General features: G+C 45.6%; 1 protein-coding gene across 1 annotated transcript in view; it reads right to left on the reverse strand.

Moving 5' to 3' along the window:
• The window catches only part of LOC137095340 (latent-transforming growth factor beta-binding protein 4-like), a 93,552-nt gene that overhangs the window by 62,799 nt on the left and 16,075 nt on the right, over positions 1 to 14,678 (reverse strand). Inside the window, 2 exon segments of the mRNA XM_067461876.1 lie at positions 9,058 to 9,212; positions 13,794 to 13,968. Of these exon segments, the coding sequence (XP_067317977.1) occupies positions 9,058 to 9,212; positions 13,794 to 13,968 (330 nt within the window).

Below are 14,678 nucleotides of genomic sequence, written 5' to 3' on the forward strand. Positions count from 1 at the left end.
TGGAAGGGCAGCTCCACCCCTCTGCAACCCCACACCCCAAAACTGGGTGCCAGCGAGAAAGTAGGTTCTGTTAAAGTCCCCCAAGCGGCCACCACAACCCAACCCAACCCAGCCCCCCTTGGAGTGAGTATTTGTTAAGACGTCAGGCAGCACTGTCATTTGGCAGCGCATCTGCCCTGCGGCCCGAAACCCTCCTCCTTCTCTCTCCTCTTCTACAAGTCGCCAAACTTTTCCCGGGTTTGCTCACTAGTGCCCTCCCGCTGCATTTGTCCCATGCAACTCTGAATGGTTGCACTATCCCATAGAGCCCCGTGCCCACCATACCAGGTGCTGCCCTCCTAGGATACCTGGCTGCACTGAGATACCTGTTGTTCACACCCCAAGGAGGAGACTTACTGCTTCTTCTCGAGTTTTTCCTCGCCTCTGCTCTCCTCCCCAAAACCAGGCGCTGAGACTGAGCCTCAAAGTAGACCACCCCCACCCCCACCCCATTACGGCCTTCACTCCCCTTCTTACTCGCTCAGACATTGAGAGCAGCCAAGCCTACACCCCCCTTCTCTTCTACTCCCCTTCCCCATCCTCAGCTTTTAAGCACATCCATCAAGGGAACTACAGACTGTATAGGGAAGCTCATGAAGAAACACAACTGCCTTGGTCAGACCACATCTGGAATACTGTGTCCAATTCTGGGCGTCACAATTGAAGGGAGCTGTTGACAAGCTGGAATGTGCCCAGAGGAGCGCGACTAAAATGATCATGGGTCTGGAGAATAAGCCCTATGAGGAGCGGCTTAAAGAGCTGGGCATGTTTAGTCTGAAGAGGAGAAGGCTGAAAGGAGACATGATGAGAGCCATGCATAAATATGTGAGAGGAAGTCCTAGGCAGGAGGGAGCAAGCTTGTTTTCTGCTGCCCTGGAGACTAGGACGCGGAACAATGGCTTCAAACTACAAGAAAGGAGATTCCGTCCGAACATGAGGAAGAACTTCCTGACTGTGAGAGCTGTTTAGCAGTGGAACTCTCTGCCCCAGAGTGTGGTGGAGGCTCCTTCTTTGGAGGCTTTGAAACAGAGGCTGGATGGCCATCTGTCGGGGGTGCTTTGAATGCGATTTTCCTGCTTCTTGGCAGGGGGTTGGATTGGATGGCCCACGAAGTCTCTTCCAACTCTATGATTCTATGAAAGGATCTACAGACCCACCAATAAAATCCAACAAATGCTACGTTCAGCAAAGGACAAGAGGGAGCCTCTCACCTCTACAGGAGTCTACCGTACACTGTGCAGCTGTGGACAAGTCTACATAGGGACCACTAAACACAGCATTGTCCAAACATGAATCGAGGAACATGAAAGGCATTGCAGACTAATTCAACCTGAGAAGTCAGCCATAGAAGAGCACCTGATGAACCAACCTGGACACAGCATATTATCTGAGACCACAGAAAAGCTGGACCACTCTCACAACCACCATGCCAGACTACACAGAAAAGCCACTGAAATCCATAAGCATGTGGACAATTTCAACAGAAAGGAGGGAAACATGAAAATGAACAAAATCTGGCCACCAGTATTAAAGAACTCTAAAATCAGGACAGTAAACAAAGAACAACATTCAAAAATAGGGGAATTACTATCAACAAACAATCAGGAACAGCTAATTACCTCCCAATGAAAGATTCCCCCAGGCAGTAAGAAGCCAGACCTTGAAACTGCAATAACATTAAATGCTAATCAAGGAGGCCAATTGCAACAGTAACACTTGCCTCAAGCAGAAAAGAGTTCTTTCTTCCACCCTGGACATTTCAGAGATATATAAACCAAATTTTCCTAATTTCCAACCTCACAACCTCTGAGGATGCCTGCTGGATTGAAAGGTCAGCAGTTCGAATCTGGGGAGCAGGGTGAGCTCCTGTCTGTCAGCTCCAGCTTCCCATGAGGGGACATGAGAGAAGCCTCCCACGGGATGGTAAAACATCTGGGCATCCCCTGGGCAACATCCTTGCAGAAGGCCAATTCTCTCACGCCAGAAGTGATTTGGAGTTTCTCAAGTCGTGGAAAAAAAACCCCTCTTATCAGCTTGTGATGATTGCAGGACATCAGAATGTGATCGAGATGACAAATCCTCACAACCTTTGAGGATGCCTGCCATAGATACAGGTGAAACGTCAGGAGAGAATGCTTCTGGAACATGGCCATACAGCCCAGAAAACTCACAATAAGCACAGTTATGGTTGAAAAGGGGTCCAAGCAAGCCCCCTCCCCATCTCTCTCCTTGAAGCTATGGCTGGATATACTCAGAATAGCTATGGTTGGATTCCTTCCAGAGAAACCCTCTTCCTCCTCTGAAACCCAGCACTGCAGCAGCTGTTCCCAGCTGTGGAACACCCAGTCCCTCCATCCAAAAGAATTCCTTGCAAGCACAGGTGGGTGGGAAGAGGGCAAACATCTGTGCCAACAGGGCTACGAAGAAGCTGCCCAGAAAGAACCAGCTATGGCCTGGCACTGAACATCAGCCCTGAATCTTTCTTCCCAAACCAGAGTCCCCCCTCCCATGCCTAATGCAGCATACCCTATCTTTTACTACAACATTTTTCAACCTGGGAGTTGGGACCCCTGGGGGGGTCACGAGGGGAGATGTCAGAGGGATCGCCAAAGACCACCAGAAAACACATATTTCTGATGGTCTTAGGAACACAGTGCTCTCCGCAGGTAGGCGAACTACATCTCCCCGAAATCAATTCCCCCCAAATCCCTCCAGTATTTTCTGTTGGTCATGGGAGTTCTGTGTGGGAGGTTTGGCCCAATTGGTGGGGTTCAAGGGGCCCTTTGATTGTAGGTGAACTATACATCCCAGCAACTACAACTCTCAAATGTCAAGGTCTATTTTCCTCTAAACTTCACCAGTGTTCACATTTGGGCATATCGTGTATTTATGCCAAGTTTGGTCCAGATCCATCATTGTTTGAGTCCACAGTGCTCTCTGGATGTGGGTGAACTACAACTCCAAAACTCAAGGCCAATGCCTACCAGACCTTTCCAGTATTTTCTGTTGGTCATGGGAGTTCTGTGTGCCAAGATTGATTCAATTCCTTTGTTGGAATCCAGAATGATTGTAGGTGAACTATAAATCCCAACTACTACAACTCCCAAATGTCAAGGTCTATTTTCCCCAAATTCCACCAGTGTTCAAATTTGGGTATATTGAGTATCTGTGCCAAGTTTGGTCCAGATCCATCATTGTTTGAGTCCACAGTGCCCCATGGATGTAGGTGAACTACAACTCCAAAGCTTAAGGTCAATGCCCACCAAATCCCCAAGCCCACAAGTATTCAAATTTGGGTGTATCAGGTATTTAGGAGTCACAGCATTAGGAAGGTTGAGAAACACTGTGTTTAAAGCAAGAGTGGGCAACCTTGGAGCCTTCCTGTTCACTTTCTGTTTTACCACTTCATCACATTTACTAAATACCGCTGAGTGCTACACTTAAAATGTGCTAAGCCACTGTTCTCAACACATTAGGTTGGATTCAAGTGTAGGATACAGCATTCTTTGCATATTTTCAGTGCAGGGCCCAGCATTCTTTTCAAATGTGGGGAAGTGGATCTTTGGTAATGATCCGGATGTTTGGTTAATTCTGTAATGTGATGGCATTTGTTGCTTCGGGGTTTAAAATGAAACGTTCCCCCAATTTGTGGGAGGGGAAATTATGGGAGGAGCCAAGCCTATCTCTGGGTGCATCTGCACTGGAGAATAAAATCAATCAGGCCCCACTTTAAATAGCTGTTGTATTGGATCCCACGTCGGATCCTTCCCAAGTGTCTAGGACTGTGTGATGTATCGGCAAATAATGTGTTCAGATCCCAGTAAGGTGGCCTTTTGCAGCTGGCAGATGGTAAATTTTGTCAGCGCCAATTGTGTTTAAGTGCAGGCCAAGGTCACTGGGACCACCTTTACTGGCTTGTGCCAGAGTCTTTGCATTTCGATCTTTAAATCATATCGTGTCAGCTTTTCCAGTTGTTTCTCTTCAATCCTGCTGTCACCTGGGATTGCAACATCGACAATCCATACTTTGTTTTTTAACACAGTCGTGAGGTCAGGAGTATTGTGCTCCAAAACTCTGTCTGTCTGAATTTGGAAGTCCCAGAGTAGTTGGACGTGTTCATTTTCTGTAATTTTTCAGGCTTGTGATCCCACTAGTTCTTTGTCACAGGCAGATGGTATTTGTGGCCCAGGTTCCAATGAATAATCTGGGTAACTGTGTTATGCCTCTGCTTGTAGTCTGTCTTCGCAATCTTCTTGCAGCTGCTGAGGATGTGATTTATTGTTTCATTTGCTTCCTTGCAGAGTCTACATTTGGGATCTGTTGTCGACTTTATTATTATTTATTATATTTATTATCTTTATCATCATCATTATGCCATGTCTCCATGCTGTGCAGTCCTGGGAGTCATGGTTTTCCAAGGTCGATGTTCTTCTATAGGCGTATTTTCAGTCCTCGTGGACAGCAAGTTAAACATGAGCCAACAATGTGATATGGCAGCAAAAAAAGCCAATGGGATTTTGGCCTGCATCAAGAGGAGCATAGTGTCTAGATCTAGGGAAGTAATGCTACCCCTCTATTCTGCTTTGGTTAGACCACACCTGGAATATTGTGCCCAATTCTGGGCACCACAATTCAAGAGAGATATTGACAAGCTGGAATGTGTCCAGAGGAGAGTGAGTAAAATGATCAAGGGTCTGGAGAACAAGCCCCATGAGGAGCGGCTTAAGGAGCTGGGCATGTTTAGCCTGAAGAAGAGAAGGCTGAGAGGAGATATGATAGCCATGTATAAATATGTGAGAGGAAGCCACAGGGAGGAGGGAGCAAGCTTGTTTTCTGCTTCCTTGGAGATTCCACGCGGAACAATGGCTTCAAACTACAAGATAGGAGATTCCATCTGAACACGAGGAAGAACTTCCTGACTGTGAGAGCCGTTCAGCAGTGGAACTCTCTGCCCCGGAGTGTGGTGGAGGCTCCTTCTTTGGAAGTTTTTAAACAGGGGCTGGATGGCCATCTGTCAGGGGTGATTTGAATGCAATATTCCTGCTTCTTGGCAGGGGGTTGGACTGGATGGCCCATGAGGTCTCTTCCAACTCTTTGATTCTATGATTCTATGAATACCCTTGTACCCCACTTAACATGCAATGGAGTCCTTGATAAGGGCCTCTCCTGGGCATGCAATAGATTAAGAAAATTTATTTTTATTCAGTCATGGCAAAAATTCCCATTCATGCACTTTGGGTTTTTATTTCAAGCCTCGGAGTGGCAAGCATGGCGCATAGGCCACACTTTACCCACCTGCAGGTTAGCCAAAAGCCCTGGCTCCCTTGAGCTTCACAGCTTGATCATTCCAATATGGGAAGAAGTGAAACTCTACCCTGCGTATTTCTTGAAATCTTAATGGGGAGGGGATGGCTTTATGGTGCAGCAAGATCTTGTTCAGTGTGTCTTCCTCTTGCTAGATGTCTATAGGGGAGACAAAACCCCATTCTTTGCTTGGAGGACCAAAGCAGAATTGGGGAGATCAAGGTAGAGAAGAGGAGGGTGAAGAAGCAACAGAGCCATGACAACTTAGATACTTTCTCCTCCTTTTCTCTCCCCCAAATTGCAATTTTTAGGAGAGTTTCCCATGTCCAGCGGCGCAATTCTAGATCCGGAGATTGTTCCACGCCCCGCCCCACACCCCCACTCTTGGCTGGGTTTATCCAGATGATGTCAGGCTGGGCTCCGATGGGAGGGTGAGGCTGGGGAGGAAAGGGGAGGCAGCCCTGCTTTGTGTGTGTCTCCCCCCACACACATACAGCACACTGTATGTGTGTTCCTCTCCTCTAGAGAGGAAGCCTGCTTCCTCTCTAGAGAGCCCATCAGGAAACCCCACCTTCTGCAGCCTTGGAGCTCTTTCCCGGGGCGTCCGGGTGGGAGGAGGGTGGGTGATGCATCTTACATGCATGCTTCCTCCCTGGTTTTGCAACTGAAGTAACTCTTAACCATTTAGAACTCTGGATCATGTCTATTTTTCCTTGTTTCTTCCGCTTTTAGTTTTTTTTTATGTATGTGTCAGGAGGAAATTGAAAAAGTGCAAGTCACTTCTGGTGTGAGAAAATTGGTTGTCTGGAAGGATGTTGCCTAGGAGATGCCCAGTTGATTGATGTTATACCATCCTGTGGGAGGCTTCTCTCATGTCCCAGCATGGTGAGTTGGAGCTGACAGAGGGAGCTTATCCATGCTCTCCCTGAATTCGAACCTCCAACCTGTCAGTCTTCAGTGGGTTCTAGTAAAACGGTGGTTCTCAACCTTCCCAGTGTCGCGACCCCACAATACGGTTCGTCCTGTTGTCGTGACCCCAACCATAATTGTCGTAGGCTTTCATGACCTCACTACCTCTGAGGATGCTTGCCATAGATGCAGGCAAAACATCAGGAGAGAATGCCTCTAGAACATGGCCATATAGCCCCCAAAAAACCTACACCAACCATAATTATTTTCATTGCTACTTCATAACTGCAATTTTGCAACGGTTATGGATTGTAATGTAAATATCAGATATGCAGGATGTATTTTCATTCACTGGACTAAATTTGGCATGAATACCCGATACGCCCAAATCTGAATACTGGTGAGGTTGGGGTGGGGGGATGATTTCGTCAATTCGGAGTTGCAGTTGCTGGGATTTATAGTTCCCCTACAATCAAAGAGCATTTGAACTCCACCAACGATGGCATTGAACTAAACTTGGCACACATGACCAACAGAAAAAACTGGAAGGTTTGGTGGGCATTAACCTTGAGTTTTGGAGTTGTAGTTCACCTACATCCAGAGAGCACTGTGGACTCAAACAATGATGAATCAGGACCAAACTTGGCATGAATACTCAATATGCCCAAATGTGAACACCGGTGAAGTTTGGGGAAAATAGACCTTGACATTTGGGAGTTGTAGTTGCTGGGATTTATAGTTCACCTACAATCAAAGAGCATTCTGAACCTCACCAATGATAGAATTGGGCCAAACTTCCCACACAGAACTCCCATGACTAATAGAAAATACTGTGTTTTCTGATGGTCTTTGGCGACCCAACATCCTCCTCACGACCTCCCTGGGGTCCTGACCCCCCGGCTGAGAAACACTATTGTAACAGATTGATCCAGAGCAAGATAACTATCATCCCAGCAGCAGGAATTGGAAGTCTGGCATGTTGAAGAGAATGCATACTGCTCTCATTTTCCCACCGTCAACAGAGAAGTCTCTGTTCTCATTTGGAGTGTGTCTGTATGTCCCTTTGTAGACTGAAATACCAGCCTTATTGTATCTTAGTATCTGTGCAAGAAGGCAAACAGATGACAAGCAATAGTTTTGGTCAAAGAAATGACAAGATCACCATTGCTTTCAGTCCAACCTGCTTACAGCACTATACCTTTAAGCCACCTGTCAACTTATGACAACTCCATACATTTGGTAGTGTTTTCTTCTGAAAGGACTAGTCAGAGAGAATTCTGGCAATTCCTTCCTCTGAAATATACCCTACAGTGCCTAGCTGCATGCTGCAAGTCGCTTCTGGTGTGAGAGAATCCGCCGTTTACAAAGACGTTGCCCAGGGGATGCCCGGATGTGTTACGATCCTGTGGAGAGGCTTCTCTCATGTTATTACAGGGAAAACCAACTGATTCCTAATCCATCTATAAGGGATAGAGAGATTAATCTACGCTGACGATTGTGCCATCACCGCCCAAGCAGGGAGCTTTGAAATGGTTGAACAGGAGCTCTCTGAAGCTCTAGGTGCTTTTACTGCCTTTTATGGGGAAAACTAGCTGATTCCTAATCCATCTAAAATGCAGACATGTGCTTTTCATCTTAAGAGTAGACAAGGATCTCGAGCTCTGACGATCACCTGGGACAGAATTCCACTGAAGCATTGCAGCACACCCAAATATCTGGAAGTTACCCTGGACCGTGCTCTGACCTACTAGAAGCACTGCTTGAATATTAAGCAAAATGTGGGCACTAGAAATAATATAATATGAAAGCTGACTAGCACAACCTGGGGATCACAACCAGACACAGTGAAGACATCTGCCCTTGCGCTTTGCTACTCTCCTGCTGAATATGCATGCCCAGTGTGGAAAACATCTCACCATGTTAAAACAGTGGAGTTGGCTCTTAATGAGACATGCTGCATTATCACAGGATATCTACGCCCTACACTGCTGGAGAAATTATATTGCTTAGCTGGTATCACACCACCTGACATCTGCCACGATGTAGCAGCCAATAATGAAAGGACTAAGGCATTGACATCCCCAGCCCATCCTCTATTTGGATATGCCAACACCTCAAATCCAGAAACAGCTTCCTAAGATCCACAGAGATACTTGCAGGAACACCCCAGCAAGCAAGAGTCCAAAAGTGGCAGGCTAAAACCCAGAACCTCAATCAATGGCTGAGACCGGATGAGAAACTCCCTCCTGGGCACACAGAAGAGTGGACAACTTGGAAGGCGCTGAATAGGCTGCTCTCCGGCACCGCGAGATGCAGAGCTAACCTCCACAAAGTGGAGACCATGACATGCAAGTGTGGAGAAGAGCAAACCACAGACCACCTACTACAATGCAACCAGAGCCCTGCCACATGCACAATGGAGGACCTTCTCACAGAGACACCAGAGGCACTCTAAGTGGCCAGCTTCTGGTCAAAGGACATTTAGCATAATGCCAAGTTTTCAGCTCACTTCTGACATGATAAATAAAAACATAGTGCCTAGTATTAATTAGTGGTCTCCCACCCAATTACAAACCAGAACTAACCCTGCTTAGCTTCCATGATCAGACAGAATCTGCTGTCTTTTGGCTCTTTAAAGCAGGGCATACTGGGAGTCTTAGCCCCTAGATCCCTGCATATTGAAAATATACGGACGTTGGCTTATCTTAACTGTGTGATCATTTGGATACCACGCCAAACCCAACCTCCCTCTCTGTCTCACACTGCTTTCCACATGCCTCACCCACTCTGCCTGTACCCTGTTACCGTGGGGCCTTCGTGTTGGTCGGGCGGCGTGTCCAGGGGGGCCATTCCTGGCAGCGTCAGGACGAGAGGCGAGGTGCTGTGCCAGGATCACGGCCATCTTCTCAGAGGGATCCAAAGCCTTTCGCCTCTGCAGCACCGTTTGGAGCTCAGCCACTCTGAAAAAGAAGGCAAAGAGGGATCTAGGGTGCCACTGCTTCCATGAGGATGCTTTCTTCTGCCCGAGATTCTCAGATGCTCCTTTTTGAGATTTCCCATCTTTCAATAATGGGAGCCCCCAGTGGCACAGTGGGTTAACCCCCCCCCTTTTTTTTGTCGTGTGAGGAGTGACTTGAGAAACTGCAAGTTGCTTCTGGTGAGAGAATTGGCCGTCTGCAAGGATGTTGCCCAGGGGACGCCTGGATGATTTGATGTTTTTATCATCCTTGTGGGAGGCTTCTCTCATGTCCCCGCATGAGGAGCTGGAGTTGACAGAGGGAGCTCATCCGCCTCTCCCTGGATTCGAACCTGCGACCGGTCGGTCTTCAGTCCTGCCGGCACAGGGCTTGAACCCATTGCGCCACCAGGGGCTCCTTAGGTTAAACCCCTGTGCCGGCAGGACTGAAGACCCACAGGTTGTAGGTTTGAATCCAGGGAGAGCGTGGGTGAGCTCCCTCTGTCAGCTCCAGCTCCTCATTCAGGGACATGAGAGAAGCCTCCCACAAGGATGGTAAAAACATCAAAACTTCCTGGCATCCCCTGGGCAATGTTCTTGCAGATGGACAATTCTTCACACCAGAAGCGACTTGCAGTTTCTCAAGTAGCTCCTGACACGACAACAAAAAAAAATTTCAATAATGAGGGGGCAGCCCAGATCTTGCCTTCTTCCGGATACACCTACAGTATGGCAAGAGTAGGGAAGAATATGTAGCATCTGGGTTGCACAGACCCATCCCTGACCTTCACATTTATTAATCACACTGGGATATAACTATATGCCCCTTCTACATTGCCATATAATCCACATTATCTGCTTTGAACTGGATTATATGAGTATACACTGCGGTTGCACTGTAGCCCTCGAACACCTTTTTGCCCAACACCACACAATGTTCAGATAATCAAATAAGTAAAAGTTTATTAATGAACTAGCTGCCCCCAGCCTGTGTATATGTGTTTTGTGTGTGCAAATGTTTGTGTATGTATTTGTGTTTTGTGTATATGTGTGTTTGCGTATATATATGTGGTTTTGAGCATGCATTGTAATATAATTTTAGTTTTTTTGGCTTTTTAAGTCTCTTCTGCTGTGTTTTTCAGTGTTTTATGAGTGAAGGGTCACTCATTGGCCTGATATATGTATTGTGCCCAAATTTGGTGTCAATTCGTCGAGTGGTTTTTGAGTTATGTTAATCCCACAAACAAACATTACATTTTTATTTACTCTATATACTTGAGTATAAGTCTAGTTTTTCAGACCTTTCTTTAGGCTGAAAAAGTCCCTCTCGGCTTATACTCGAGTCAAGGTTATTTATTCTTTTATTCTGTTATAAATCTTATATAAATAAAAATGTGATGTTCGTTTGGTGAGATTAACATAACTCAAAAACCTCTGGGCGAATTGACACCATATTTAGACACAATACACTTATCAGGCCAACAAGTGACCATAACTCATAAAAATACTGAAAAACACAGCAGAAGAGACTTCTAAAGCCAAAAAATAAAACAATACATTACAACGCATGCACAAAACCACATATATATGCACAAACACACATATACACAAATATATGCACACACATACACACACAAAGCACATACATACAGACTGTGCCACAGCAACACGTGGCAGAGGACGGCTAGCACATAATAAATGTATTATTGTTGTTGTTATTATTAGATGTATTATTTTATTCTATTTATTATTGTTGTTATTACATTTATTATCTTACTCTATTATTATTATTACATTTCCATTATTTTACTCTATTATTATTATTATTATTATTATTATTACTATTACTACTACTACTAGCTGTCCCCTGCCACGCGTTGCTGTGGCCCAGTCTGTGTATATGTGTTTTGTGTGTGTATATGTATGTGTATATATTTGTGCATATGTGTATAAATGTGGTTTTGAGCATGTGTAGTAATGTATTTTTATTTTTTGGCTTTTTAAGTCTGTTCTGCTGTGTTTTTCGGTGTTTTTATGAGTGACGGTCACTTGTTGACCTGATACAAGTATTGTGTCCAAGTTTGGTGTCAATTTGTCCAGTGGTTTTTGAGTTATGTTAATCCCACAAACGAACATTACATTTTTATTTATATAGATTATTATTACCTTTATTATTTTACTCTATTTTTATTGGAAGGATATGCAAGCACATTTACGTTGAAGGTCACAATGGTTTAATCAGAGCTGAGCAGTCTTATCTTAAATTCCAGTTTTATGTAAATATTCAAAAACTTTTAACTTACTGAAGCCTCAATTAATGTAATTTTATTGGCATCTATTTCTATTTTGAAATTTACAAATAGCGGCTGCATTTCCCATCCTTGACTTATACTTGAGTAAATCCATTTTCCCAGGGTTGTTGTTTTGGTAAAATTAGGTGCCTCAGCTTATATTCGGGTCGGGTTATACTCGAGTATATACGGTATATAGATAAGTATTAAAGGAAAAAGTCCAAAAAGAAGCAGCAAAAGTACAAAAAGGTAATTCCTAATGAGATCAAGAGTCCATCAGGTTTTGAACCAAGGCATCAGAAAGCAATCGACAGAGACCCGAGTTAACACAAAGCAAAAGAATCCTTAAGCAGGATATTGTTCAAAAGTTATAGCCATAAACCCAAAATTACAGTCTGTTTACTGAAACAATCAGCAATTAACCACTGACTCATTTAAGAGCCCTTGTGTGAATGCTATCCAGATGTAGCAACTCGTTACATCATTTAATAATTATTTCAGTTCATTCAACTCTCCAAATCATCCTGTTCTTCATCAACATTTTGAAACCGGGGCAAGGAATCATGCAGCCCTTCAGAATTTGTTGGATTGCAACTTCCAGCATTTCTGACCCTTGGCTAGTTTGGCTAAGCCTGTTGGGCACTGCAGTCCAACATCTGGGGGAGCCACGTGATCCCCGTCCCGGCTTTAGATAAACACCCTCAAAGCAAAAGCTCAAGCACTCCCAAGGTAATGAGGCACACACATTCCTTCGTCTTTCTGATGCAAAGATTGTGTTCATTTTCTTGGCCATCACATGCTGTCCCAATCCTCATGTTTCACGGTCTCGTTAATCCCTGAAATGCTATTTCAAACACAGTTGTTTACTACTTTTTACATAGAAGAGGGCTTTGAAAGGCGGCAGATCACAGGAGCTGTCTTCATAGACCTGTCAGCGGCTTATGATACTGTAAACCACTGCCTCCTCCTGAGAAACATGTATAATATCACAAAGAACTACCACTTCACCCGCCTCATAGGAAGCCTGCTACAAAACAGGAGCTTTTTTGTTGAGTTACAGGGCCAGAGAAGCAGATGGCGGAAACAGAAGAACGGCCTGCCTCGGGAGCGTGCTCGCCCCATCAATGTTCAACATTTACACAAATGACCAACCACTGCCAGAAGGGACAGTTTCATCTATGCTAATGATCGTGCCATCACCGCTCAAGCAGGGAGCTTTGAGATGGTTGAACAGAAGCTCTCCGAAGCTCTAGGTGCTCTTACTGCCTATTACAGGGAAAACCAGCTGACTCCCAGCCCATCTAAAATACAGACATGTGCTTTTCACCTTAAGAACAGACAAGCATCCTGAGCTCTGAGGATTACCTGCAAAGGAATCCCACTGGAGCATTGCAGCACACCCAAATACCTGGGAGTCACTCTAGACCGTGCTCTGGCCTACAAGAAGCACTGCCTGAATATCAAGGAAAAAGTGGGCACTAGAAATAATATCATACGACAGCTGACTGGCACAACCTGGGGATCACAACCAGACACAGTGAAGACATCTGCCCTTGTGCTGTTGAGTATGCATGCCCAGTGTGGAACACATGTCACCACACTAAAACAGTGGATGTGGCTTTTAATGAGACATGCCGCATTATCACGGGGTGTCTGTGCCCTACACCACTGGAGAAATTACACTGTTTAGCCGGTATTGCACCACCTGACATCTGCCGGGAAGTAGCAGCCAATAGTGAAAGGACCAAGGCAGAGACATCTCCAGCTCATCCCTTGTGTGGGTATCAGCCAGCACATCAACGACTTAAATCAAGAAATAGTTTTCTAAGATCTACAGACACACTCACTGGAACACCCCAGCAAGTGAGAGTCCAAAAGTGGCAGGCTCAAACCCAGAATCCCAATCAATGGTTGATACCAAATGAGAGACTACCCCCTGGGCACACAGAAAACTGGGCGACTTGGAAGGCACTGTACAGACTGTGCTCTGGCACCACGAGATGCAGAGCCAACCTTAAGAAATGGGGCTACAAAGTGGTCGGGCTTAAGCGGCTGAGGGGGAAAAGGAAGGGGCCTGAGGTTGCTAGGAAGTGTGGGAGTTGGAGTTCAAAACACCTGGTGGGTCCAAATTTGCCCATGCCTGGTGTAGAGGCACTCACAGTTTTGGGGTCTCTTGTGAACTGTGCAATCCCCACCTCTGCATTAAATGACCCTTCCAGCTAGATGTTTGCAAGTGGGGACAGCAAGAGAGAAAAGGTCTGATCCATGCCCCACTCCCATTCATCCCAACTCACGTCAGAGGCTGCCAGCGCAAGACCATCGAGTTCAGCTGAGGTTTAGGGGAGCGCGGGGCCAACGTGGTAGTGGAAACGGTGAATTCGCAGCGGGATCCTGCGAAACCTGGGCGGCAGGTGCACTGCTGGGGGGCTTTGCATTGCCCCCCATTCCGACATCGAGGGGTACAGATAGCTGTTGGAGAGGAAACACATCAAGCAGATGAATTATCACCTTAAATTTATTTATTTATTTATTTATCCATCTATCTATTTATTTATTTACCATATTTGTATGCCGCCCTTCTCATAGAATCATAAAATCATAGAATCATAGAATCAAAGAGTTGGAAGAGACCTCATGGGCCATCCAGTCCAACCCCCTGCCAAGAAGCAGGAATATTGCATTCAAATCACCCCTGACAGATGGACATCCAGCCTCTGTTTAAAAGCTTCCAAAGAAGGAGCCTCCACCACACTCCGGGGCAGAGAGTTCCACTGCTGAACGGCTCTCACAGTCAGGAAGTTCTTCCTCATGTTCAGATGGAATCTCCTCTCTTGTAGTTTGAAGCCATTGTTCCTCGTCCTAGTCTCCAGGGAAGCAGAAAACAAGCTTGCTCCCTCCTCCCTGTAGCTTCCTCTCACATATTTATACATGGCTATCATATCCCTTCTCATCCTTCTCTTCTTCAGGCTAAACATGCCCAGCTCCTTAAGCCTCTCCTCATAGGGCTTGTTCTCCAGACCTTTTATCATTTTAGTCGCTCTCCTCTGGAAACATTCCAGCTTGTCAATATCTCTCTTGAATTGTGGTGCCCAGAATTGGACACAATATTCCAGGTGTGGTCTAACCAAAGCAGAATTGAGGGGTAGCATGACTTCCCTGGATCTAGACACTATGCTCCT

Source organism: Anolis sagrei, chromosome Y (genome assembly GCF_037176765.1).
Source record: "Anolis sagrei isolate rAnoSag1 chromosome Y, rAnoSag1.mat, whole genome shotgun sequence".
Taxonomy (NCBI): domain Eukaryota; kingdom Metazoa; phylum Chordata; class Lepidosauria; order Squamata; family Dactyloidae; genus Anolis; species Anolis sagrei.